This window comes from Chamaea fasciata, unplaced genomic scaffold (genome assembly GCF_029207755.1).
Source record: "Chamaea fasciata isolate MVZ Bird 193981 ecotype frontalis unplaced genomic scaffold, bChaFas1.0.hap1 SCAF_1, whole genome shotgun sequence".
Classification (NCBI taxonomy): Eukaryota; Metazoa; Chordata; class Aves; order Passeriformes; family Sylviidae; genus Chamaea; species Chamaea fasciata.
Window position 1 is genome coordinate 31,467,217 of NW_027094086.1, and position 24,182 is coordinate 31,491,398.

General features: G+C 36.9%; 1 protein-coding gene across 2 annotated transcripts in view; it reads right to left on the reverse strand.

Moving 5' to 3' along the window:
* Positions 1–13,088: 13,088 nt before the first annotated feature.
* HNF4G (hepatocyte nuclear factor 4 gamma) overlaps positions 13,089–24,182 on the reverse strand; it is a 61,853-nt gene continuing 50,759 nt past the window's right edge. For both annotated transcript variants that reach the window (XM_066179939.1, XM_066179930.1), the window contains 6 exons: positions 22,085–22,240; positions 19,905–19,992; positions 17,799–17,951; positions 17,383–17,619; positions 16,787–16,909; positions 13,089–16,365 (listed from right to left, as the gene is read on the reverse strand). In XM_066179939.1, coding sequence (XP_066036036.1) covers positions 16,247–16,365; positions 16,787–16,909; positions 17,383–17,619; positions 17,799–17,951; positions 19,905–19,992; positions 22,085–22,240 — 876 coding nt within the window. In that variant the 3' untranslated portion in view covers positions 13,089–16,246. The remainder of the gene's footprint in view (positions 16,366–16,786; positions 16,910–17,382; positions 17,620–17,798; positions 17,952–19,904; positions 19,993–22,084; positions 22,241–24,182) is intronic.

Consider the following 24,182-nt stretch of genomic DNA (forward strand, 5'->3'; position numbering starts at 1 on the left):
ATGAGTCAAAGATCAAAAGCAGCAAATTAAACAGTCTTCATACTATTTTTGGTCAGAAAGATATGAAAAATGGGGACTGTCAGAGGTGGCTTTGGGTTAAGGAGCAAAGTTAGAGAAAAATACTGCAGAACTGTAGATGGGCCCTATGCATCCCACAAGTCCTGGACTGCCCTAATTGTTACAGTTCCATCAGTTTCAAAAAAATTAGGAATATATTAAGCACAGTTTGAAGTAAGAAGAGCTGTGCCTTGCATAAGGGCTCTTCTGGGTGCTGGGCTGCAGCAGGGTCTGACACTCCATGGCCACTGCACTGCCATAGCCTTCCCTGACTGTGGGACCCCCCAGGGATGCTGGCCAGCCAGGCAGGCACCCAAGGAGCATGTTGAGTCCCAGAGATGAAAAGTGGCCATCACACAGAGAGATGAGATGGGAGACAAATGTATTTACAGAAAAAATATCCTGCTCTCATGAGCAATTCTGCTTCTTCCTCAGGGAAAACTTGTTTTAGTTTTACTACCATAGCTTACAAAGATAATAAATACAGATTCCTTCCTCTCCTCTGATCCCATTTTCATATCACCAAGAAATATGAGAACTGTTTTCTTACTCATCCTTTCAGCTGTGCTAAAATTCACTTTTTCATTCCCATTTTTTTTCTTTTTTGCTTTTTACTAAGAAAAAAAAATCAAATCTGTTTATTACCTTCACCTTTATAACTTTTTGACTTACTTAATAGACTAAAAAAGTTTTTTTGGATGACCAAATATATTTCTACTTTTCTTTTCCAGTGTTTTGTTAGCATGCTCAAGACTGCTCTGGTATATAAAGCTTTGATTCATCAGATCGCTCAATCCAAAGTTTAAATCTTTTTGAAACACACAATTAGGTGGGTGTTCTACTGAGGCAGTTCTTCAAGATGTGATTTTCTTTTATGAAAGTGATGTGAGTTATAATAAAATGAAGGGATCATTGAACTGGTTCAAAATTGCTCATTTAATTTCTGTGGGTTTTTTTTTCCTTTGCTGTGCCTGGTAGGATTATTATACCTGTAAGTCTCAATATAATTTTATACAGTTTATTCATAAGAAAAACATATATTGTTTCTTTGTCACTTGTGTAAGACCTAATACAAAGAAAAACAGATTATCATGGTTATAGTTCAGGTGTCCTGATGTCAGTGTGCCAAGCTGGTTGATCTCAATGTGTCTATTTTGCAGTTAATGTAATCTTTATTTTGCCTTCATCAGTTGTCTGAGCAACACATACAAACTAGGGCTGTTCAGTCATTTAGCATATATGGCCAGATGATTTCCTTACCTGTCCTCTAGAGGAGGATTAAACAATCCTGCCTGTGCTGTTCCCCAAGGCATGTCCAGCTCATATAAACCCCTGGAGGGTCAGATGAACTTCCTCTGGAGCTCAGTCTCATGTTGAAACCCATGCTGAAGATCACACTGGACCTGGCAAAATGCATGAGGACAAATACAGGATTGCACACATCTAGCTCAATTTCATGATACTTTGAAGGTTTGGATAGAAATTTTTTTTTTTCCCACTCACAGAAAATATGTACAAGCCTGCAAGGCTTAGGAGATCACAGTAAGTTGTTGGTACTGAGGTGGTCTTGGTTTGCCGGTGTATCAGCCCTGGAGACAAGCTGGGTCTCCCTCTCCTGGTGTATTTGTAATTGCAACAAGTGACAGAATCACAGCAGTGCTCTCCTTCCACTGAGCATGTGCTCCTCAAGTTTTTTCACAGACAATTTAACTTCATGTATGTCGTATCAGTACCCTGACTCCTCTTTATACACTAAACAGAGAAATTACAGAAATAATGAAATGTGCAAAAAACACCCAACTCAAACAAGCAAAAAAAAAAAAAAAAAAAAAAAAAAAAAAAAAAAAAAAACAACAAAAAAACCACAAAAAAACCAAACCAAAAAAAAAACGTAAAAAAGCTTCATCCTGTTCAAAGCTAAATCAAAAATTTCTCAGTGCTCATGAATATTCGAGTCAGATTTTGAATAGGGTTTCATATATCCAGTAAGTGTTTCCTCTCAAGGCTAAAATTGGCCTTTCTTTCTGAAGAAAGAATATGGAAAGATGTCAGGACATTATGAAAATGCTTTTTTAGTTAGTCCTTTCTTTCTTATTATTTCAACAATAGCCCCCATAGTACTTCTGGACAATCACTAGATGACATCTGCCATTTCCCTGCACTCTGAGGTTTTAAAGGCTAGTTTAGTTGCACTACATTTTATTGTCATTTGGGAGACCAATACAAACCTACACTCTGGGAAAAGATAAATAAGTACTGGAAAGAAAAGGATCTGTGCCAAACATCTCATTTGGAGGGAAAAAAAAAGGTGTCCTTTCAGTCAGTATATACTCACTGAAAATACAGCCCCACCAGTCAACTGAATATGTGTTGGAGTGGTTCTGGCAGGGATCCTTTAAATCACATGCCTGTTCCTTTGTTACCTCATCTTTCAAATATTCTGGTGTTTAGTAGATAGTTATGAAGAAGATCATATACAGTTGCCTTTTTTCTATTATTAGCATGAACCAGGAAATTTGAACAATGCGCTAGATTCTGATTTCTGTCCATTTGCTTCAGTGCCTTGAAGCATTTTGTAGTTCTGTTTCTTGAAAAAATAAGCTGCAGCATGATATTTATCCAAGCACACTCCCTAGCAAATTCAATCAGCACAATTCACTCTGCAGGCACTTTGTTTTTTTGGTGGTGGTGGTCAATTACACAGTGACAATTGTCAGGACACTGGAACAAGACTGAGTTCCCTAACAGGCAGGTCAAATGATATTTTCAGCTGGTAAGTAGTAGAAGCTCAATTAGTACATGAATCATTTAAAACCAAATTGAACAGAACAGTCAATAACATTCTTTTGGGAGTAATCTTGCACTTGCAGAGGGATCTGTCTACTTAGCAAAGCAGCCTCGGGGCTGCTCTAACCTTTGCCTGAGGGCTGGTCCCCACTCAGCAGCCCAGAACAGGGGGAGGGTTTAGGTAACAGTTCTTCTTGTTGTGCATTCCCACCCTCCATTCCCAAATAGAACCATGCACTTAATCACCACCTGGCACTATCAGCGCTTTGCTCTTTAGACACTTCTTCATTATCCAGCACCTTAAATCAAAAGCCATGGGAACATGAAACCAAGATCATTAATTTTGCTATAACTGAAATCCCTTATTTTCTTTTCTATTATTTCATCATTTTATTGCAACTTTTGAACTTGCAAAATAAGTGCAATTGAGATGCTTAACAGCAAGCTGAGAATATTCACAGACTTAGGGATGTACTTCCTGCTTCTAAGCGTGATGAAACCCCATATATCCTTAAGTCTCACTAATTTCAGCACACTAATTCCAGGTAAAATTATTACCGTCCTCATGTTTCATTCTATCAGCTTGACATTAGATTCATGTAGCAGTTACATCATATTCAGTTATATTTATTTCTAGAATTTACTTTCTTCCTCCACCATATCTGCATGCACAGGATAATTAAGAAATCAGAATCAGGGAAGTGGCAAAAAAATCCTCTTAAGGTAGCACGGAAAACTAGGTCTACAAAGGAATCCAACACAAGTACATGCCTGTGCTGCACAGTGCGGTATAGGTGAAGAACACCAAGTTAGCACAGACATACCTGAAAATGCAAGCATGCTTCTAAAAGCAGTTTAGCCATATCAGTGCATCATATCTTTGAGATTTTGTTGTACTGACAAGGGTATGATGCCTGCAGTATGACTGCTGTCATGACAGCAAGAACTCAGAGAAGTTTCAGAGGCCACAGTAACATCCTGCAGCATGTAGAAATTGCTGAGCAGTGGTTGTTCAGCATCCTCAAGTTTTGGAGTGGGATTTCTATAGGCTGTTTTTGCCTGTCCTCCAACATCAGACTAGGTACAAGGAAAAAGTTTTTTACAATGAGGATGGTGAACAGGTTCCCCAGAGAGGCTGTAGGTGACTCATACCAGGAAATAACCAAAGTCATGTTGGATGGAGCTCTGGGCAACCTGACCTACTGGAAGTTGTCCCTGCTCATTACTGGATCAGATGACCTTCAAAGGATCCCTTCCAACCCAAACCATTATATAATTCTGTGACCAAAGAGGAGCTGAAGTGCTAACTGTCATCCTCAAAATTATGTCTAACACCATGGTTGTATAAAAAAGCTCCTACATTACTACTTGTATACACAGCCAGAAGTATCTTAGCCTCAATGGCTCTGAACTAGATCAAATTTCCCCAGAGAGATCCAAAAAACAGAAAAACGATGATGATGAAGAAGGAAACCACCTGTTCTTTATTTTAGTAGCCAGCTCAGTGGTTAGCACACATGTGAATTCCCACATGAGAGATATCTGCACTAGGAATGTTTAACTTCCTAGCTCAGTGGCCACCCGTAAAATTCTTATTCTTCATTTAGGTTCTCTGTCCTTACCATACTTGAAAGACATACTTTAAATGACAACCATGGCAATCTAGTAAGTTAAATTATGAGATCCCTAAGTTATCCAGTAGTACAGGAAGATTTCATGCTAGTTCCTTAATAGGTTTTTGCTCAAAGACACTGAGTGTCTCCATTCAGGATACATCCTTCCCCAGGACCGGGCATTTGAGATATGTCAGTCCCTTGTGTTAGAGAGAGATTCTGTGGATACAAAATTGGGCTAAGGCTCCCATAAGGAAAAATATATCACTGCTACTATAAAGATCTCAACTTACTCTTTTCAGTGATTTATATACTGCTGGTATATAAACCTTTTCGTCCCTATATGAACTATAAATGGTAGTCACATTTTTTCAGATATGACAGACTCATGTAATAGGTTATTTTTTTCCATTAGAACACATGCCATTAAATCCATTATCCTTTCTAGTTTCTCTGTCAGGGCAATCAGTCTCTTAGCTTTGCTACAGTTATAATGCCACTATTAATTAATCTTATCCTTAATTTATAACTCATATATTTTTTAAAGTAAATGTACAGCTTGTAATGAGCTGGACTGACATATTTTGAGATCAAAGGCACAGATCCTCAGAGATACATGCACACTTAATTACTATTTAGGCAGCCAGCTTCCATTGATTTCTGTTGTTGATAGGTGACAAAATATCTTTGAAGACTGGTGCCAAAATTTAGATTCATGTGTTAGTTATAGCCCAAAGTTTGCATCACTAGATCTGTTTTGGGGAGGGCTGTATCAAAAAGTGTCAGAACAGAGCACAAGGCCTCATAGTCCATTCAGTCTCCAACCTTGCTGCAAGGATATGATTGCAACTATTTGTGGACACAGCTTTGTGATTGGAAAAAAGTTTCTACCCAGCTGGTGGCCAAACATTCAGTTCCAACAGTACTTCTTACATAGATCATAGATTCATAGACTCATTAAGGTAGAAAAAGACCTCCAAGATCATTAGGTCCAGCCTTTGACCAAACACCAGCATGCCCACTAAATCATACAGCAAATGTAATTTCTACTCTTATTTTGAACACTTCCAGGAATGGTGACTCTACCACTTCCCTGGGGACCCTGTTTCAGTATTTAACAGTCTTTAATAAATACTGTTTCAGTATTTATTTATTCTACTTTCAGTGGAGAATTTTTTTCCTAATGTCCAACCTGAACCTCACCTTGAGCACCTTGAAGCTGTTCCCCTTGCCCTATCACTAGCTGCCTGGTGACGCGGCCAACCCCTACCTCACCACAACTTTCTTCTCTTGTCCAGGCTAAACAATCCCAACTCCTTCATCCACTCCTCATAAGACTTATGTTCCAGACCCTTCACCAGCTTCACTGCACTTCTCTGGACACACTCCAGCACCTCAATGTCTTTCTTGTAGTGAGGGGCTCAAAACTAAACACAGGAGTTGAGGTGTGGCCTCACCAGTGCCCAGGCTTGTTTGCTGCCCTACGCCTGGTGGCCACACTATTTCTGATCCAGACCTGGGCACACTTCTGGCTCAAGTTCATCCAACTGTTGACCAGCACCCCTAGGTGTGGATGGAAAACCAATGTCCAAGGATTAAAATCACAACTTTCCATCTGTGATTAATTTTATATTCAAAATGATAAGGATTTGGGGGAGCCTTTGTGATTCATTGGAGGACACTTAGCTCAGACTAAACTTGTCTTCTTACATTATTTTCTGTGGATAGGAGAAAACATCCATTCTGCTGAAAGTGGGTGGGGTTTTTTTACAGCTGTGGCTGAAGCAGCAAAAACACTGCAGTGTTTTCTGTTCCACAGGGTGGCACACAGTGCACACTGCCCACCCTAGATGGCACAGCATGTCACAGTGTGCTCAACTTTAAGCCTACCAGCAGCTCCAATAAAGTCAGCAATGACTCTGAATTTAAACTTGCTCAAGTGCTCTGTTGGATCTGGTCAGAGTGCTAAGTAGTTTCTTTTAGATTCTATCTCAAATGTCCTAGCCTGAAGAGCTCTACCTTATGTTCTGAAGGCAGGTACTTTTATATACTAGACTATAAGAGTAAATTATGCCCAAATGCTCTTAATTTCTAGGACTCCTATTATCTTTTCTCAAGTTGGCTTACTCATAAAACAAAATGTGACCAAATTGTAAGGTAGGCTTGCTAGCCTTTAGTAACATTTTCCTTTTGATAATACTATAATTTTTAGCATTGTGTCATAATATTGCATTGTAATATTTTTCATATAAAGAAACAAAATGTCCATTGCAGGATAATAATCATTCCAATGAAGCAGCAGCTTTAGTGGAGGCTGAGCTACCTTTATTCCAGAGAAAAAGAAGCAGAAACTAACTCCCTTGGTGTTACAGGGTGGTGTAGCCCTACAGACATGCTGGAGCAGGCACTCTGCTGCTCCCTAACATTAGGGGTCACCTGTGCCACTTAGCCTCATTACCAGGGAGGACATGAGTCACGTGGGACTGACTGAGCACTCTCAGTGGCATTCCTCATCATCTGAAATGAAAGAATATTAAAGGAGCTCGACATTTTACTTCAAAGGTCAACAAATAACTCTCAGTGTCTCCATATATAAAGCAAATGACAGTAGACAACAGGCACAGCTTTGGCCTTGCAGTGGTTGCAGTTTAAAACAAAGTGACAGGAAATAATGAGGTTTAAATTGGTGAATTGGTTTGTGTGTACTGGGGATTAACCTGTAATACACAGTGCACCCAAATTACAGAACTTCAGAGATGAGCCACTTTAAAGCATTGTAGCACACACTCTGACTGCCATGATGCCTTATTTACAGAAATACTAGTATGCTTCTTTATTCTCCCAAAGTCACATCATAAACTTAGACTAAAATCTTAAACTACCTTGCAGTAAAATCAAGGGGTATTAGAAGATAAACACAGCCAAAAGACTATTATAATAAGGTGTGTGATAGAGAAAGTAAGATGCATCAGCTAAAATGAGGTTTAAGTGTTGTGTTTTTACTAATATGCCAACATCAGTATTCATGAATGAAATGAAGTGCAAAGAGCCAAACGATGATTCATACATTTGTGCTTTTTAAACAAAAAAATGGGATGAAATAACTGTGCTGTCTGTATCCTTCTGAACACTCCCCATAACAATCCAGATGTGGCTTTCACGGAGAAAATGAGTGGCAGCACACAGACCTTTGTGTCACCATACGTCTCCCTGTGACGTGAGGAACTATCATGCAGTCACTAACATGTTCAGAGGTCATACAGAGCAGGTAGTGAATTCAGCAGCAGTGAGTAACTGAAATGACAGGATGCTCTGCATCCTTCTAAATTTGTTGCTGTTTTCTCTTGCCTTTTTTCTAGACATTCTAGTAGGCAGAGAGGGTTGCTCCAGGAAACTCAGCCTGAATTCATGTGAAATGGGGCTGGCAGTGTGACAACACAAGTGCTGTAAGCTTGATGGGTTCAAGGATTCTCAGGCACAGGATTCAATATAAATTAAGCTGTAAATAAATAAGGACTCTTACTCTGGGAAAGATAAGATTCAGGTGAGAGAGAGGACAGGGCAATGCAATTAATAGTTATTACACTAAAGAACCTTTTATCACCAACAAATTATATTAGAGTTGAAGACAGTAATTTGAGGAAATAATTCTATTCACATGCTTTAGTTGAAGTAGGTTCCATGAGTCTATTTATTGGGCTGGAGAAGGTATATCCTTTGGATCTGAGAGTTCCCATGGCTTTGGCTTTTTATTGACCTTTTCACGTCTTCATTCACTGCCCCCATACCCCTTATTAAGCAGAACACAAAGATGCCACCTGACATATCACAGCCAATTCCACGCATTTAAAATCTGAAAAAAACACCCAGAATACCAGAAAGATTGACTTGTATAAAAAATCAATAAGATGAATTATTTCCAAATCAAAATAATAATCCACCTTATTTTACTGCATGTAAGTTTCATTGTTTGAGGAGGTTCTCTGTTAACCATGGTGCCTTCAAGCTTGTTCTGACCATGACAAAAGAAAGATTTCCTTTCACATATTGATATACCTCCAGAATTTGAGGCATTGCAAAAGACAACAGCACTGTGTTAGTTCCTGGACTAAGTGACCTTCTGTGCTTATCAAGCCTTCTTGAATCTATCCTAACTGGGGACCCTTGAGACTTACAGCACTATACGTTTTAAGGGATTTTTTCCCCACTATTACCCCTACCTTCAAAGTGCAAATTTCTCCTTAAGCAGGTGTCCCCTTCTGTAAGTCAAAAGCTGGAAGCTCCAACGGTGCCTTCCTCATGAACACGGAGATGAGGATTCCTCTCCTGCCCTCTGGAAGGACCCCATCCCTCTATTCATTTTCAAATTATTTGTTGGTTAATGAACAGCACCTCAGGCTGTCAATCTCTGAAGAGGCACAGTGTCACAAGGGCAGAATATTTGCCTCTATGTATTTAATCACACATTGCAATTTTAATAAACCTGCAAAAAACCCCCACATTAAAATAGAGGACAGCTCATACTACAGTTAAATTGTGATTTTGGTGTTGAGCTAAAAAATGGATATTAATGTTCATGTTGCAAAAGAAAAGTGTACTTCATGGTACATACATTAAAAATATAATGTTTTTTATTGTACATCTGTCTGCATATTTTAGAGTATTGTTCCATTTTATTACATTTCTGATCAAGAGTAATGCTCATTAAAAATATAATATGACAATGAAAATTTTTAGATGGAAAATTCGTGTCCTCTATTACAATTCCTATCTGCTCCACTTTTTGGAAACCACAGTAAATTAGACTTGGGCCATAGTAATCTTAATTATATCTTGAAATAGATGATGTTGGAAATATATTGAATAAACTCTTCTGGTGAGATTGCCTTTGCCTCTTAATTCAAACTATGATCATATGCTTACATTATTTAAATTACAAAAGGCAGGCATCTGAAAAACTGGATGCTTTGTTGGGCAGTCATATTCATGAAAATTCATTCAATTGTGAGGAGGTCAAAAAAAAACGGGAGAAAAAACTGCCTACTGATCAAATAGTAACATAAGCTGCACCATTTGATTTAAGCTGCAAATGCATGGACTAAAAAGAGACAAAAAAGACAGTTCAATGTGATCTCAAAACTGTATTCTGTGTTCTATGAATTCATCATACTTTTAGCTAAAGAGCAATTGTAACCCAACCTATTTACCTTCTTTATTTGAACAAGACAGGAAATAGGGGCCATTCTAATAGGTGACAACAGCACTCTGCATGTAAGGTGGCTGATGTGAAAGTGACAGATGAGAACATCACCAGATCCAACACTTTGGGCTTTGCTCCAAAGTTGTATCAGAATGAAATGTTGACTCTGAATGCAACTTCAAACCCAGCCAAAGTTTTATCTTGTCTCAGTTGGCCTTGTGAGAAGCATGAAACAGAGCATGACACAGCAGGTGATACAAATGGCAAGTTCAGCTGTGTCACATCAAACAAGATGTGATGATAAAAAGGGATTGGTAACAGTAAGGACTGCCATGGGCTACATGAAGGGCATTGTTTCACTCCCATGGCATTACTGCCCATTGATAAGGAATGTGTTTAAGTAAGACTTAGAGGAAAGGTCCCAGAGCTGTGATGCAGAATGTGGCCAGTCCTCCCGGTACAGCAGCCCTGTGAAGAGCCAACAAGCTGCCCATAGGCACCTGAGGACATGTTAATGCCCATGCTGGGATATGTTTAATGAACTGCTTAATAAAAATTGCAAATAAAGCAGCTGCTCAAAGTGTGAAGTTTGCAATCTACAAGGGATAAACTGAAACACAAACCAAACTACATTGAATATATTGAGCAAAGCTGTCTAATCTTACACCTCCAGTGAAGAGGTTTTCTTAATCTCTTTGTGGAATCAACAGTGTTACCCAATTTTTGTGTGTCTTCTTTCCTTCCTCCTTTGACTGAATTCCCTTGAAGGACTGAAGAACACCTTATTATGTACTCTATTTTTTCCTAACCAATCACTAACTCCTTTAAATTGTTCAGGTAATTTCCATCACAGAGACACATCTCCGTGTGCAATCTTTATGATTATGCTTCCTTGAAAACCTTCAGTCTGTTTGGTCAACCCACCAATAAACTGGCAAAGGAGGTTAGGCTTCCAAAATGTCACTGAGCCTAATCAGACATGGGATTACAACAGACAGCTGTCCAATTCTTGCTACGTTAAGAGTCAAAGAGACCAAATAGTGCTATTCAGATCAAAGCCAAAGACATTTTAAAACTGTGCATTTCTAGGCTTTCTGCTCTAGTCTCAGAGGAGAGTGCTAAGCTTTAGATGAAACTACCCCTTGATCAGACTGGCTAAAGGAAAATCTTCAACATTTGCTGCTTTTTACCACATCATGTTTGACACTGGTGATATTCACCTTTGCAAATGGAAGAGGTCGTGTCAGGCCTAAAATCATTGGGTAATTAAGAGCTCTGTGCTGATGCAAGGGTGTCCCGCCACAATGTGACTTGGAGAAGTTTGGCCTTGTTTGTGAGGAGTTAGCCACCCTCTCAGTAGCATCAGTAAATCTAGTATTGATGTGCCATCTTTGACTGACACTTGATTCAGGTGAGCTACCATATAATGTGAGTAGCAATTACAACTCCTCCACAATATTAAGGAATAGAGATCATTGTTATAAGAACACTTTTAGGCATAAGTCTTGATGACATTTTGCCCATCCTGTTTAGATGGTATTCAAAAGGAAATTATTATAGTTCGTGATACAAAATGGAAGTTTTCTTTCACTGTCATTATATAAAAATCTTTATATTTGATTATGTCTTCAAGTTTCTTACTCTTTAATAGAAATGTTTATGATTTTGTTTATAAATCAGGCATGCATTTTAATTTTATGAAATTAAAAAAAAAAATACATTCCTGCAATTGAGCATCTTTAATCTCCTCTGCAAATAAATTTAGCTTTTGGCTTTTTATTTACTCACAGACTATTCAATTAATGAGAATACTTGGATTTGCCTCAAGAAAATAAGGAACCAATAGAAAGCAGTTATTGATGTCAACCTTGATGACAACAATCTTCTCCATGTTCACATTAGAGAAACAACAGAAGGAAGAGAAGTGCAATTGCATTGTTAACTTCATAACACTAAATTTGTCGATAATTTTTTTTTCTCTATTTCTTGTTTATTTGTAGGGAGAATAAAGGGAAAGAAGAAAGCTAATGCATCTGTATCAGGCCCAATAGAAAAATTTAAAAATTAATTGCAAACCAATACAGATTTTTGATAGACTTCTTAAAATATGGACCTAAGTATTTCTTTACTATATACTTTAGCATAAGTATCACAAATGGTGGTGCACAACTAGAAATAGTCTGTTGAAAGACATAAAAATAAATTAGACCATCACAGACTGACAGACATCCTTGAGGTAAAACTAGAACTTCCAAGTATATGAATAAGGAAAGAATTATAACAAATTTTCTGTCACAGAAGCTCAGTAAATATCTTTGCTCACTTTCAGAATTCTTTAGTTGGGAGAAATTCTGGAAAATGATTAGAACTGAAAGCTAGTTCATCCATCTCTTTCTGTAAAACTCACAATCCTGATTCACCTGTTGGAGCTGCTTGTAAATCTATGTATTGAAATCCTTGAAGAATAGTCTGTCAGGACTTCACTGCACTGAAGTTGTAAGGGGGTTTCCATATTTCCTCTGTTGTAGGCTGAGAAAAAAAATCTCTTCAGTTCCCTAAAATCATAAACCTCCTACACCCCAGTCAGTATTCACAAGTAGAGGTTTCCTGAATGTAGAATAATCAGCCATTGACTCAAGTTCCTCAGAGGGATGAGATGATCTCCAGCATTCAAAATGGAGTCTCCTCTTCTTCCCATGGCAGCTTTTCCCTCTAGTTCTACACTCCAGAGTAGAGCCCATTTAAGAAAAAGTAAGCAGCCCAAATCACTGTATAATCACTACTTCCAAAAAATCACCACCAACAAAACAACAAACCAAAAGAAACAAACAAAAACCCCTAACCTGATTTCTATTCAAAATCTAGTAAAGAGACATGCAACTGAACATAATTTCCAAGGCAGACAAGATACTGGTTATCTATAAAAATGTATAGAGTCTTTCTAAAGTTTCAAATGTATTTATCAAGTTGCATCTAAATTTTTCTAAAACACAATGCACTGGAGCAAAGGCAGTGATTTCTTAAGTTATCCCTGTCCAGAATAAAACAGACTGTTGAACATATGGTTAATTTTAAACACAGATGGAATTAAGCATGTGCAGTTCTTTTTTGAGTCAGAAGTAAAAATTTAAGACCATGGCTATGTAATACTTTACCATAGAATCAACTAAAATGTTGCCATCATATTCTTTCATATGATTTCAATATCCTGCTTGAGCAGAGGGGGTTGTATTAGATAACCTACAGAGGTCCCTTCCAACCTCAGCCATTCTTTGATGCTGTGAACACTGTAGAGATGAAAGCATGTTAGTTCTATACTTATTCATTGTGTAAGGAATATAAACCACTTTAATTTTTAAGTAAATAGTAAAAAAAAAAAAAACAAAAAATCCCAAAAAAAACCCTAAAAGGCAAATGTGTCATTTGGATCATTCATTTTTCTTTATTGAGCTCTGATGAAAAACAGTCCATTTGAAATATTTCCAGCAACCATTTCAATTCCAAATGCTCAATACAAAAACTTGGTATCAGAGTTCAAACATATAAAGTTACATCTCATTATAATTTAATATTTAACAACACTAATCACTTTTGATTTTTCATAATTAAGTTTACAAAAATAATGTTACATTTATAAAATAAATCAGCTTTTCCCAATAAATTACAGTGGTGTTCTTATTCAAAAATGTAATATATCATACAAAATAGACAACAGCTTTTTGTCAGATAAAATACTAAAGTGTATTTTTCCTCCAGTATGTTTTGGCAGTGTGTGAAAACATTTTATTGTACACTTGATATCTAAAATTCACTGTGAAAAATAAACTAAGCTATTATGCACATCTTATATAAGACAAGGGTGGCCAGCTTGGGGACTGATTTTATTTCTGATTATATGTTTTTAGTCAGACCAATACCACCATGTTTATGCAACTGACTTCATATATCTGACCCAGTAAGTTCATGCAGATCCACTTAGAGTCAAACACTCTTTCTATGACAGGTACACAAAAGTGAGCCCAATCAGTAAACTTTTGGGCTGCTCAGTATCTCTCACACTTGTTTTACCTTTGTGTATCACTGTAAAGCATTGGTGGCCAACTTGTAAAAACAGCACATTCCGGATACCCTTAAAGTTAACGGCAAAATGTCAGTACCTTATTCTGTCATAAAAACTCATACTAAAAGGAACTTGTAAAAAGAACAATGCATTAATAAAAAAAAAACAGTAAACAGAAAAAAAAAAAAAAAAAGGTCCTAAAAATCAAAAGGCAAACGTTAATAGCTACCACATACAGACTTTACAAAAGCAACAACTTCAAAATAACAAAGAAACGCAGTGTCTACCTGGTGGTAGGTGCATTTTCATAAAAGCTTTTTGAATGTTCAGGTCAGCTCAGCATTTATTGTATTGCATTTCCTGCCTATAAAAATGTATTTGAAGAATCATTCTATATTGTTTAAGCAACTTTTATAAGCCAAGGGAGTAACTGCACCGTCTCTGGATGCTGTGATTAATGAAGGTGTCTGGTTCAGGATGATCAACATCTCACCTTGAAGAATTTCTGACTCCACTATGTTTTCTCTTTGCAATAGTCTAGGAAAATGCAATGTATTATTATCTCTTTTTTGTCTGTTTCTCTCTTACATATCTTCTGGTAAAAAGTCTACTTTGAAGTACTGAATCATTGCTGTCTAGAATAAAAAAATGTGCAAAGGGGTGATTTTCTTATGATACTAGTATTGTATGAAAAACATATCACTTCATATATCATAAAAGATTACTTTCACAAATTGTAACTGAATAGTACAAATGCCCCAAGTGAGCATGTGAATTTGCACAAGGTCCACTTTGTGCAAATTCACAGAGGGTCCAAATCCAGATGGGTTGTTATGGACTCCAGACAGAAAGCCTAGTCAATGTTGGATCCCCAGACTGGAAGGGGAGGAAGAGGTGGAGAAAGGGGTTCATCACAGAAGTCATCCCATGCTTCTGAAAACTCTCAAAAATTGAGAGGATGAGTATGTGAATTGAGAGGGTATGCTTTCTTCTGGCTGTCTTCTGGCTTGAAATACCATGGCTCAAACCAGGAACACCTGGAGCTGAACTCAGGCATATTTGCCACTGCAATTTGCAAGTCATACCTCTCCAAACACAGAGCTACTACATTAATTACAACTTTTATGTAGGTAAATTTTAGTCATTGCTGAAACATGCATTAACCACCCAGTTAGACAAATAAACACAATGGCTACTTTTACACTAGTAAACCAAACATCACAAAATATACTCCAGCCCTGAGTTCAAATGGACTAGGACATGGTCCTAGTTAGACCTCATTGCAATCTACAACTTCCTTGTGAGGGAAGAGAAGGGGCAGACACTGATCTCTGCTCTGTGATGACCAGTGAGAGGACCCAAGGGAATGGCCTGAAGTTGTGTAAGGAGATTTAGGTTGGATATTAGAAAAAGGTTCTTCACCTAGAGTATGGTTGGGCACTGGAACAGGCTCCCCAGGGAATTGGTTACAGAAAAGCCTGACAGAGTTCAAGGACAACCCTTTCAGGCACATGGCAGAACTCTTGGGGATGGTGCTGTGCAAGGCCAGAAGTTCAACTCAATGATCTTTGTGGGTCCCTTCCAACTCAGCTTATTCTGGGGTTCTGTGATACCCTCTGTACCCTTAAAGAGAAGGGCTGTGTCCGAAGAACCTGGTGAAAACTTGTCCCTAGAACCAGGTGAACCTGTCCCTAGACTGGCCTAATTCCCAAAGTGTGGCCATAATATTTTTAGGAAAGTACTAGTTAGTCCAGGCCAAACAGCCTACCAGTCCTTGTTCTAAGTATTTATCAATATGAATGCTTCAGCACTGGCCAATTGACTATATATAGACATAATAAGTCTATAATGATATAATCTAGATAGAGATTTTAACAAGTCCTCAGGCATAATCACCAAGGCAGGCCTTCTGCTTCACACAAACGATTAAACAGGGAGGATTCAATGCTTTTGTTGAAATTTTACTTGAAAGAGATGGTCCTTTCAAATCAGGATTTTTTAGAATAGTTGGGCTTTTCTGTCTATTAAGTATGTTATTCCTCTTTTTTCAATTCATGTGCTTTTTTGGTAGCCTACTGTTCTCCTATTAGTAGAATCTTGGCTTTTGCCTGAATAACCCATTTTTTCATGTCTACAATTCACAGCTAAACAAGCATTAACCAGTTCCATTACAATGAAAAATTATATACACATCTAAAACAATAATATTAAGACAACAACTAAAACAGGAAATAAAAACATGAATCTGTGCAGTTATAAGATCTAAAAATAATATCTACCTCTATACATATTTGTCAGACTGCAGTGTCCACAGTTACAGTTGTATGCAGTAGTCAGAACAGCATTACTTTCCAAATCATGAGGTGTTTTAAGGAACACCCACTTAGTAGTGGCTGCTGAGGAAATAATTACCTTTATCAACCTGAGATTTTAAATGTGCAAGTGTTCTACCAATCTATCTAGTGCATGAAAAGGAGGGGAAGGAAGGGAAGGAAGGAAGATAAGACAGAGACAGAGATAAAAATATTATCACAATGGTTTTTGTTTCAAAATAGATTGCTGTGCAATGACTGAAGCCTGATTTGCAGACATTTTGTATTCTTGCCCAGAGCCTTGTGGAGGGGAAGGTAATGGAGTTTCTGGAGTTGCTGAAAAAAAAAACAAACCCAAAACATAAAAATAACTAAATATTTTTATAACCTGGTCTATTCTACATATACATACTACTGCACTGAAAGGGAGTCCTGTTGCATGCTTGGGAAAGAAAGTGCCTTGACATGCTATGGAAACAGGGTATTTTAATGATCAGAATTTTTAGTTTATTAAAGACTGTGCATGTAAAAACAATGATAGATCAGAATGGTGCTGAATTTTTAAAATTAAATTAAATTCAGGTCAAAGTCTATAACTTAACACCATTTATATACATACATTTTTAATGCACAATTATTTTAATTTAAGAATGATGATGAAATAACTCTATGAACACTGACAGGCCACCATTCTAATTAATATTTTTAAATGAAACAGTGAAATGTTATGACAGAAGGCTAACTTGCAATTACTTACGTATCTGTTCTGTATGTACAGGAGCAGACATTGAACTTATGAGGACAGTTTGGCCAGTTAATGGATCTTGGGCTAAGTGAGGATGCATTGGATGATGCAGATGACTGGCATCATTAGAAGTACCTGCAAAAATAACATGAGCATATATCAGTGCACAAGAGCATGTTGTTGCCAGTGACTTATACTTCAGTAATTACATTTCCACAGAGTAAATATTTTGATTGGCAATTTGAATAATTGCCTCTGGGTATTCATTAAACAATTTCAGCAGACTTCAAGCATATTAAGAACTCTGTTTATTTTCACTGTTTTGACTGCAATAACAGTGTGTTTCATGAAATATTTCTAAGGATTCTTTCATCTGCCTAGGGAATTGTAGGACAACCCAGTAGTTACTGAGAAGTGCACAGCAAAATCTGTTGCTGTAGGACTAACAAGACGAAATGCCAAGACAAGAAGGTTTTAGCTGACAGTTACACAACAAAAAGCTCAGACAGTGAGTCAGAGTGGTAGCTTAGATCAAGATTCCCTCAACATCCCAACATGCTAAATTCAACATAATACAAGATGGTAAATTTGATAAATTGTTAACTTACCTCCCAGTAACATTTCCTGAAGCAAACTGTCAATTTTAACAATTCCAAATAATTTAACCAATTGTATCTGCTCAATCATTTGCCAAGTGATGCTTTGGAGTGTAGGCAGTAAAAGAAGAAGTTCTCCAAATCTTCCTCTGGAGTCGTACTGACGGTCATTAATATAATCCTCTAAACTGATTTGGACTTGGAATCTCATATTCTTAATCTTCAATGGATTACTCAAGCCTTTTGCATCTTAAAAAATTACAAAAATTTAAAGTCAAGGTATATTATGATTTAGGAGGAGCATCTTACTGTTTTTCATTTTATTCTTTTCCATTCAGCTAGATAACATGAACAGATGCTACATTAACAAAAAATACTTTCAATACAATCACATGTAAAACAACTGAGAGATATTTTTGTAAAAATACCTGGATCAAAAAACACAATTGCTTTCAAGCAAGCGTATTCATTGTCATCTATCTGAATCTCCTGGAAGGGACGAACTAATTCATCCAGAATCCGATTTGCCACTCGGCAGATCTCTATTTCAGTGCTGTTGCGATGAATTATATAATTGTTGCCTTAGAGAGAAAGAATACCAACATATGAATTAATAGAAACATTTTGATGTAATGTACTAGATGAAGCCAATTTTCAAAAGTACATTTCATATTGGTTGATCAAGTTATTTTTTTTTTAAGTAATAACTCTCCCTTGCATCACACACAACTTTTCTTTGTAGAGTATATGTTCAAATTATAGCTGTCACCCAGTAAATAATCTGTACATATACATATGCCAACATCTAGTTACTGATTAGTCCACAGGACCAAGTTTGGTATTTGAATGTAAAAGTGTGAAGCAAGTAGACCTTTATGTTTAAATAACAGATAAATATACTAACAAATTGATCTTAAAATGTCTTCTTCGCTGATTGAAATAATATATCCCAAGCTGAATGACAAGGATTTGTCAATAGACAAGGGGATATTGGAAATGCCTCTTTTTTCTAATGGATGTTTCTGTTGTTCCAAATAAAATGTAGTAGCATCGTAAAATTTTCCATTAATTAATTTTACCTAGAGTTTTTTGGGTTTTGCAGGTTTTTTAAATATCCATTTTGGAGGTCTCCACTATGTCATCTTAATTCACCTTCTGAAGAACACTAGGAATATCGTGGAGCTTTCAGAAGCCACGGTGCAGTTTTTGAAAGAAAAACTGATAATTATATCACAAGAGATCCATGTTAAAATGACTCATAAAACAGATACTTGCCTCCAAGTTTCAAAAATAAGCCTTGAAGCCTCAAATTGTTTCTTCTTTTGGTATATCTGCTGATGCTTGTGATATATAATTTTCTTACTATTATTTTATCATTGTTTTCCTTATCATCTTATTATTAACCCAAATAAAATTGCCTCTTTTTTTGTTTGTTTCTGTTAATTTTTTTAGTGAAACTGTATCTAGGGAAATCACTACCTTAAGAAAGCCATTTGTACAGCTTTTATCTTGAAAGGATTACTGGTGAGAGAAATACCTTCAGATCAAGTCCTTTTTGCCCTTTTAATGTTTTAACATGTGTAGAAATAAATTCAGGCTAATTTAGAGCTATGAAGAGGCAGACCCAAAGAGGAAGGGGAACAAGTAGTAGAAAATGTCCTTGTACCACAGCACCAGTGAAGAGACAAGTCTGAATCTATATTCCATATAATCTTGCCTCACATGAAAAATCCTGTCTGAGACAACCAACAGACTTTCTCAGGAAATAGCCCCAATGCTGACTATGTCTAATGAGACGCTTTTTGTCAGAGTACATGATTCTCCATTGCATGAACTAGAAGACACATTTCCATCCTTGACAGGCATGTTCCCTTTATATAATACAGCATAGGAGCCATTTCAGCTGACCAAGAATATGCTCCTGCAGGTGTGCCTCGGCACTGTGCCGTGCACGCATCCATCTGCCACATGGCAGGGACAGCAGGAATGATGTTTGCGGGGTGGCCATGTGGGGACTGTTGAGGAAGCAGTGAGAGGGGTTTGGGAAAGTGAGTTGCAGGGAACACGCTATCTAATATTTAGCCAGTACAGTATTGTCTGAGTCTGAAGGACTCCTGAAAAAGTTTCAGATTGAAGTTTTTCATGAAGACTGAAAGTAGTACATGTACAACAGGTTGGCTGCTCCTTTCCTAAGCAAAGGGGGTTTTATGCTGCTTTTGTGGTATTGTTGTTTTGTACCATTTTTTTAATGGGAAAAAGTGGAGAAAGGACAATAATGTAAGGAGACAATTACCAGGAACTCCCTTAAGTTGTGGTTTCTGCTATCCAATAGACCTTTAGCTATATTAACCCACATGAAACCGTCCACCTGCTTTTGCTAGAACAGGACACGTGACATGTCATTAATAGCTATTTAGCATTTACAGAATGCATCGCTCTGACTCTGCCAGAACAGTTGTCCCACTTAAGTGACTACACTGTTGCTAATGTACTATAACATGACCATCAGTAAGTAAAACAAAGCCAATATTTACCTAAAAGTAAAATGTCCTTATATGCCATGGACCGTTTTGCTGCTCCAAGCAACAGGTGCTCGCCAGCATGTGCTCTTAGCAGGGCAACCTCAGGAAAAAACAGCAGACTTGTTAGATGACAAAGCAGTTTCAATAAAAGCAAAAGAAAAGAGGATACATATTACTGTGTGTTAGGTACATGTTTAAAACTGTTAAGGTTCCAAAGTAAAATGTAAAGTGAATGTAAAAATCTTAACACCACAAAAACAGCACTTTCTAATTAAACTGTAATCCTCTGTCTCCTCTAGAATTCCGTCTAGATTTTAAACATCAGGATCGGCAAAATACTTCTCAATAAGTATGCTACCTGCATTTATTTCCTAGTATGTATTCCCTTGACAAAGTTTTCTCTGGTATTTTAAGTTGACACTAAAGACTCCAGTGGACTGGAATGAACTATTACAATAAATTTGATTCTATCAGTGTCTCATTTTTCTCTTGAACCGAAAATTTATGTGGCACTTAAAAGAGCTTTTTCCCAACAAAGCCAGGTATGCTAACAGAGCCACTATTGTCCATAAAGAGAAATCCTGATTTTTACTGGGAAGGAACTTGTGTTTATTAGTTTACTCTTCATCACCTATTTACTTTCCTCTGGTTTTAACATCTGCTTGAAATTTCAGCAATGGCCTTTATTTCCTCAAGAAACTAATTTCTTGACAAGTAATTCTAGTCCAAGACAATAACTTTGGGAGAGATATAAAGATACACAGTACTTGGGTAATACTTAACAGATAAGACTTTTCAGGTTCTCAGTAGAGTTACCTTAGCAGCTTTGGCTTTCTCTATGGTTTGTAAATAAGGCTGACTCCCAGATCAGGAATCATTTTTTCAAAACCAGATGGCTTATTTTATAACTGAACGCACAATGCCCCTTAGAAACTGGCTATCACAAATGAAATAGTGGCATTTGTTTTATCTCTCAACATCTTTGTCCCTATTTTTCTTAGATACTTAAGGTTTCAGAGTATTTCCCAACATGTACTCTTCAAGCACAGCAGGGATGTTTTCAGCCTATCATTCTAAGCTGATATTAGTTTTAAATGCAGACAGGAACATTTAAAGGATATTTTATACTTTCTCTTTTCCTCCATGCTATATTAACAATAAAAGCAGCAATATTTTCTGCTTGCTTTTGTTGCCTTCGTGTAGCAGCATCATTTGAAATTCTCTTTCACATGAACAGAATTTTAACTTATTCGAGTATGTTAAGCTTGTGCACATATGTGCTCTGTGGGTCTGAAAAGACATCATTTAACTCTTTTTTTGGGGAGTGGGAGTCTCCTGTGGCCTGAAACCCATCCATATTCTTGAGGTACCATATAAGACGGAATGATTCAGTTCAAAACCAAAGATGACCTAGCACTTGCAGGATTTTGTTAAAAAACTGAGAGACTGAAGAAGCAAAAAAAAAGGATTTACACAACTCCAGCTCACAGAGTGATGTTCAAGATGAATCAAATTTTGGTGTGGAATCCAGAGATCCCAAGCAATGAGTTAATCTCCTGCTGAGGCTGCTTGTCAGAGAACTGATCACCACAATGTGGAGATACTGGTTCTGGGTTTGCCACACAACCTACTCTGAAAGCCAGTGATATATTAGGATATATTACAGATGTGATGGTAGATCACATCTCTGTCATAAAAATCCTTATGAATTTTCAAGATTTAGTGCTTTTTCCCCTTACATTTATTATATACAATGCAATTTTATTACATTGTATTGTATGAAATATTATTTTCTATGGATTGATATCAGAATGCTTGGAATTTGTTTGAAATTCTAAACACTTTTGAGTTTTGCAAGTAGAGTAGACTTGCTTCAAATTAAATAACATTCTGTCTTAAACCACATTATAATGAAAGGTGAACATGAAATAAATACTCTTTAAGGTCAGAAAAAAGTTCTGCTTCCAAAACACTAGAGAAAGAACAAAACACTTAAAGATGTGCTGCTTTTGCTGCTTTTTGTTCATGTCTTTTCTGGTGTTATTTAAAAACTTTTAAAAAATAAAAGAGGGTAGGTCTAATACTCAGCTCTGTTTGTTCAGACAGAAAAGAATGAGTGCTTCATCATGGCATTTAAATATCACAAGAATAACAGAGCAACAATTAGTTTTCTCTTTGGTCTCCTCTTATACCTGGTCATCGAGTGGTAGTTCACAGAAGCCTGGAATATATTTAGCCCATTCCACCAGGACTAAAAGTTGCTGCTTCATAGATTCACAGACATCACTAACACCAGCAATTTTCTTGAAATTTATATCAGTGCTAGCACCAGGACTGGAGACTGAGATCTGGCCATAATGAGAGAAAAAAATGAATTATGTTAAATTTCATATAATTTTATTTTCTCCGGTTAACAGCATATTTAAGAAAAAATCACAGCAGTAATCACAGATACTCTTGAGAAATTCCTTGACCATATGGACTATTACCCTACATGTAAATTATAAATTTTTCTTTTTCATTATTACCCGTAAGCACTGCAATATGCTAAAACTTTAATTAATCATATCATGATACAATATTTTCTCATTCCACTATTTTTAAATATACTAGATCTCTTTTCATTTGTAGAAGGGAGGTGTTTGTTTATTTTTCCTTTAAAATGGTTGATATATACCTCATTTTTGATAAAAAGAAGGATTCATAACAGCATGCAGTAATATTAAGGGACAGAGATATTAAGAGAAAGAGAATGATAAAGGGGTAGCATGTTCTTCTAGTGTAAAGATAAGTATCATTAACTTTAGAAGGTAAAACGGGGGTTTTTAGTGCCTGGAGGAGAATGGTTTGTAATGATGAAGCAGCAGTATAGGCAGAGGCCTGAGATGTTTCAGAGGAAATGTAAAGAATATGAGTGTGCATTAGACCACCTGCAGGGAACAGTGTTCTGTGAAACGGCAAGAGAGCAATATCTTTCTGGGCCTGAAGCTGGGGTACTGCTGCTGAGCCAAATCCTGAAATTCTTAATGACTTTTCAAGGAAAGGAACAAAACCAGGCTTTTCCTTAAGCCAGGCAGGAAAGCCAACCTAAAATAAAGCCAAACCTGCAAAGGTAAGGTCAGTTTATAGTTGCTATTATACCAGGGAAGCAAAAAAAAAAAGGAAGCAGAAAAAGGAAAAGAAGAAAAAAAAAATAGTGAAAAAGAGGGGAAAGTGAAAAAGAAAAAATAAAGAAAAAATAAAAGGAGAAGGAAAAGGAAAAGGAAAAGGAAAATATCACTGTCTAAAGCCTATGAAACTGACTTTCCCTTTATGTTTTATTACTAAAAGCATACTCGGGAAATTATGTAGCATGATTATCTTCCTCAGGAAAAAAAATTAATTGTTTTGTCTTCCAATACCACATTCCTACACTTTTCAGAATGGTGGATTGTATTTAGGTTGACTCTTACCAGTTCCCCTTCATTCATATAACCATGTTAAAGCCCACAGTGGGATCTGTGGTGATGTCCCTTATCCTTGGGTAGTAAAAACGAGTTGTACTTCTGAACTAAAGCTCTGTGCTTCTTACATAATTCGGCAGTGTAAAACACTGAAAACAGCTTAGATATTTGTGTCAGTTAACCAGCTGAACATTAGTTCTCGGGGAAATACAGCAGGTAGGCAGGCGAAAAATTCCTCAGACACATAATTCAAAGTCTACCATGTAGGAAAAAGGTTAGAGGTATTGCCTGTTTGTAGATAGAGAATGTGTGAAATCCATGCCATAATCATGAATCCATTTCTGGCATCCCCTCTGCAAAAAGGTGGTTGAAAATAGTGATATTCATTCAGGTGAGAGCTACCAGAGTGTCAGTCTAGAAAACCTTCAGTAGAGAAAGACAGTAAAGAAATTCAATACATTTGATTTTTTTCCAGAAGAGTAAAGGGGTCTTGATCATGATTCAAAGGTACAAAGAAGAGATTTTTGAAAGTAGGTTGCACTCCATTCTATCCTGAAAATGACACTAACCATGGACCAACTGGAAGATAATAGAAGAAGGTAGGGAAGGTAGGGAAGGTAAGAAGTAGATTTAACTGTTAGACATACTGACTCAAGAAGTTAATACATTGTCCTTTCCTTAATATATTTTAATCAAAGCTGTGCATTTTTTATAAATTATGTCTTACATCTTTTCATATTTACATAATCCTGGAAGCCTCTCCCAGGCCTGTATAAGAAAAATTGTACTTTGACAATTTTTCCCTGTAAGGGATCTTAAGGAACAGAATCACCAATTTTCCCTATTT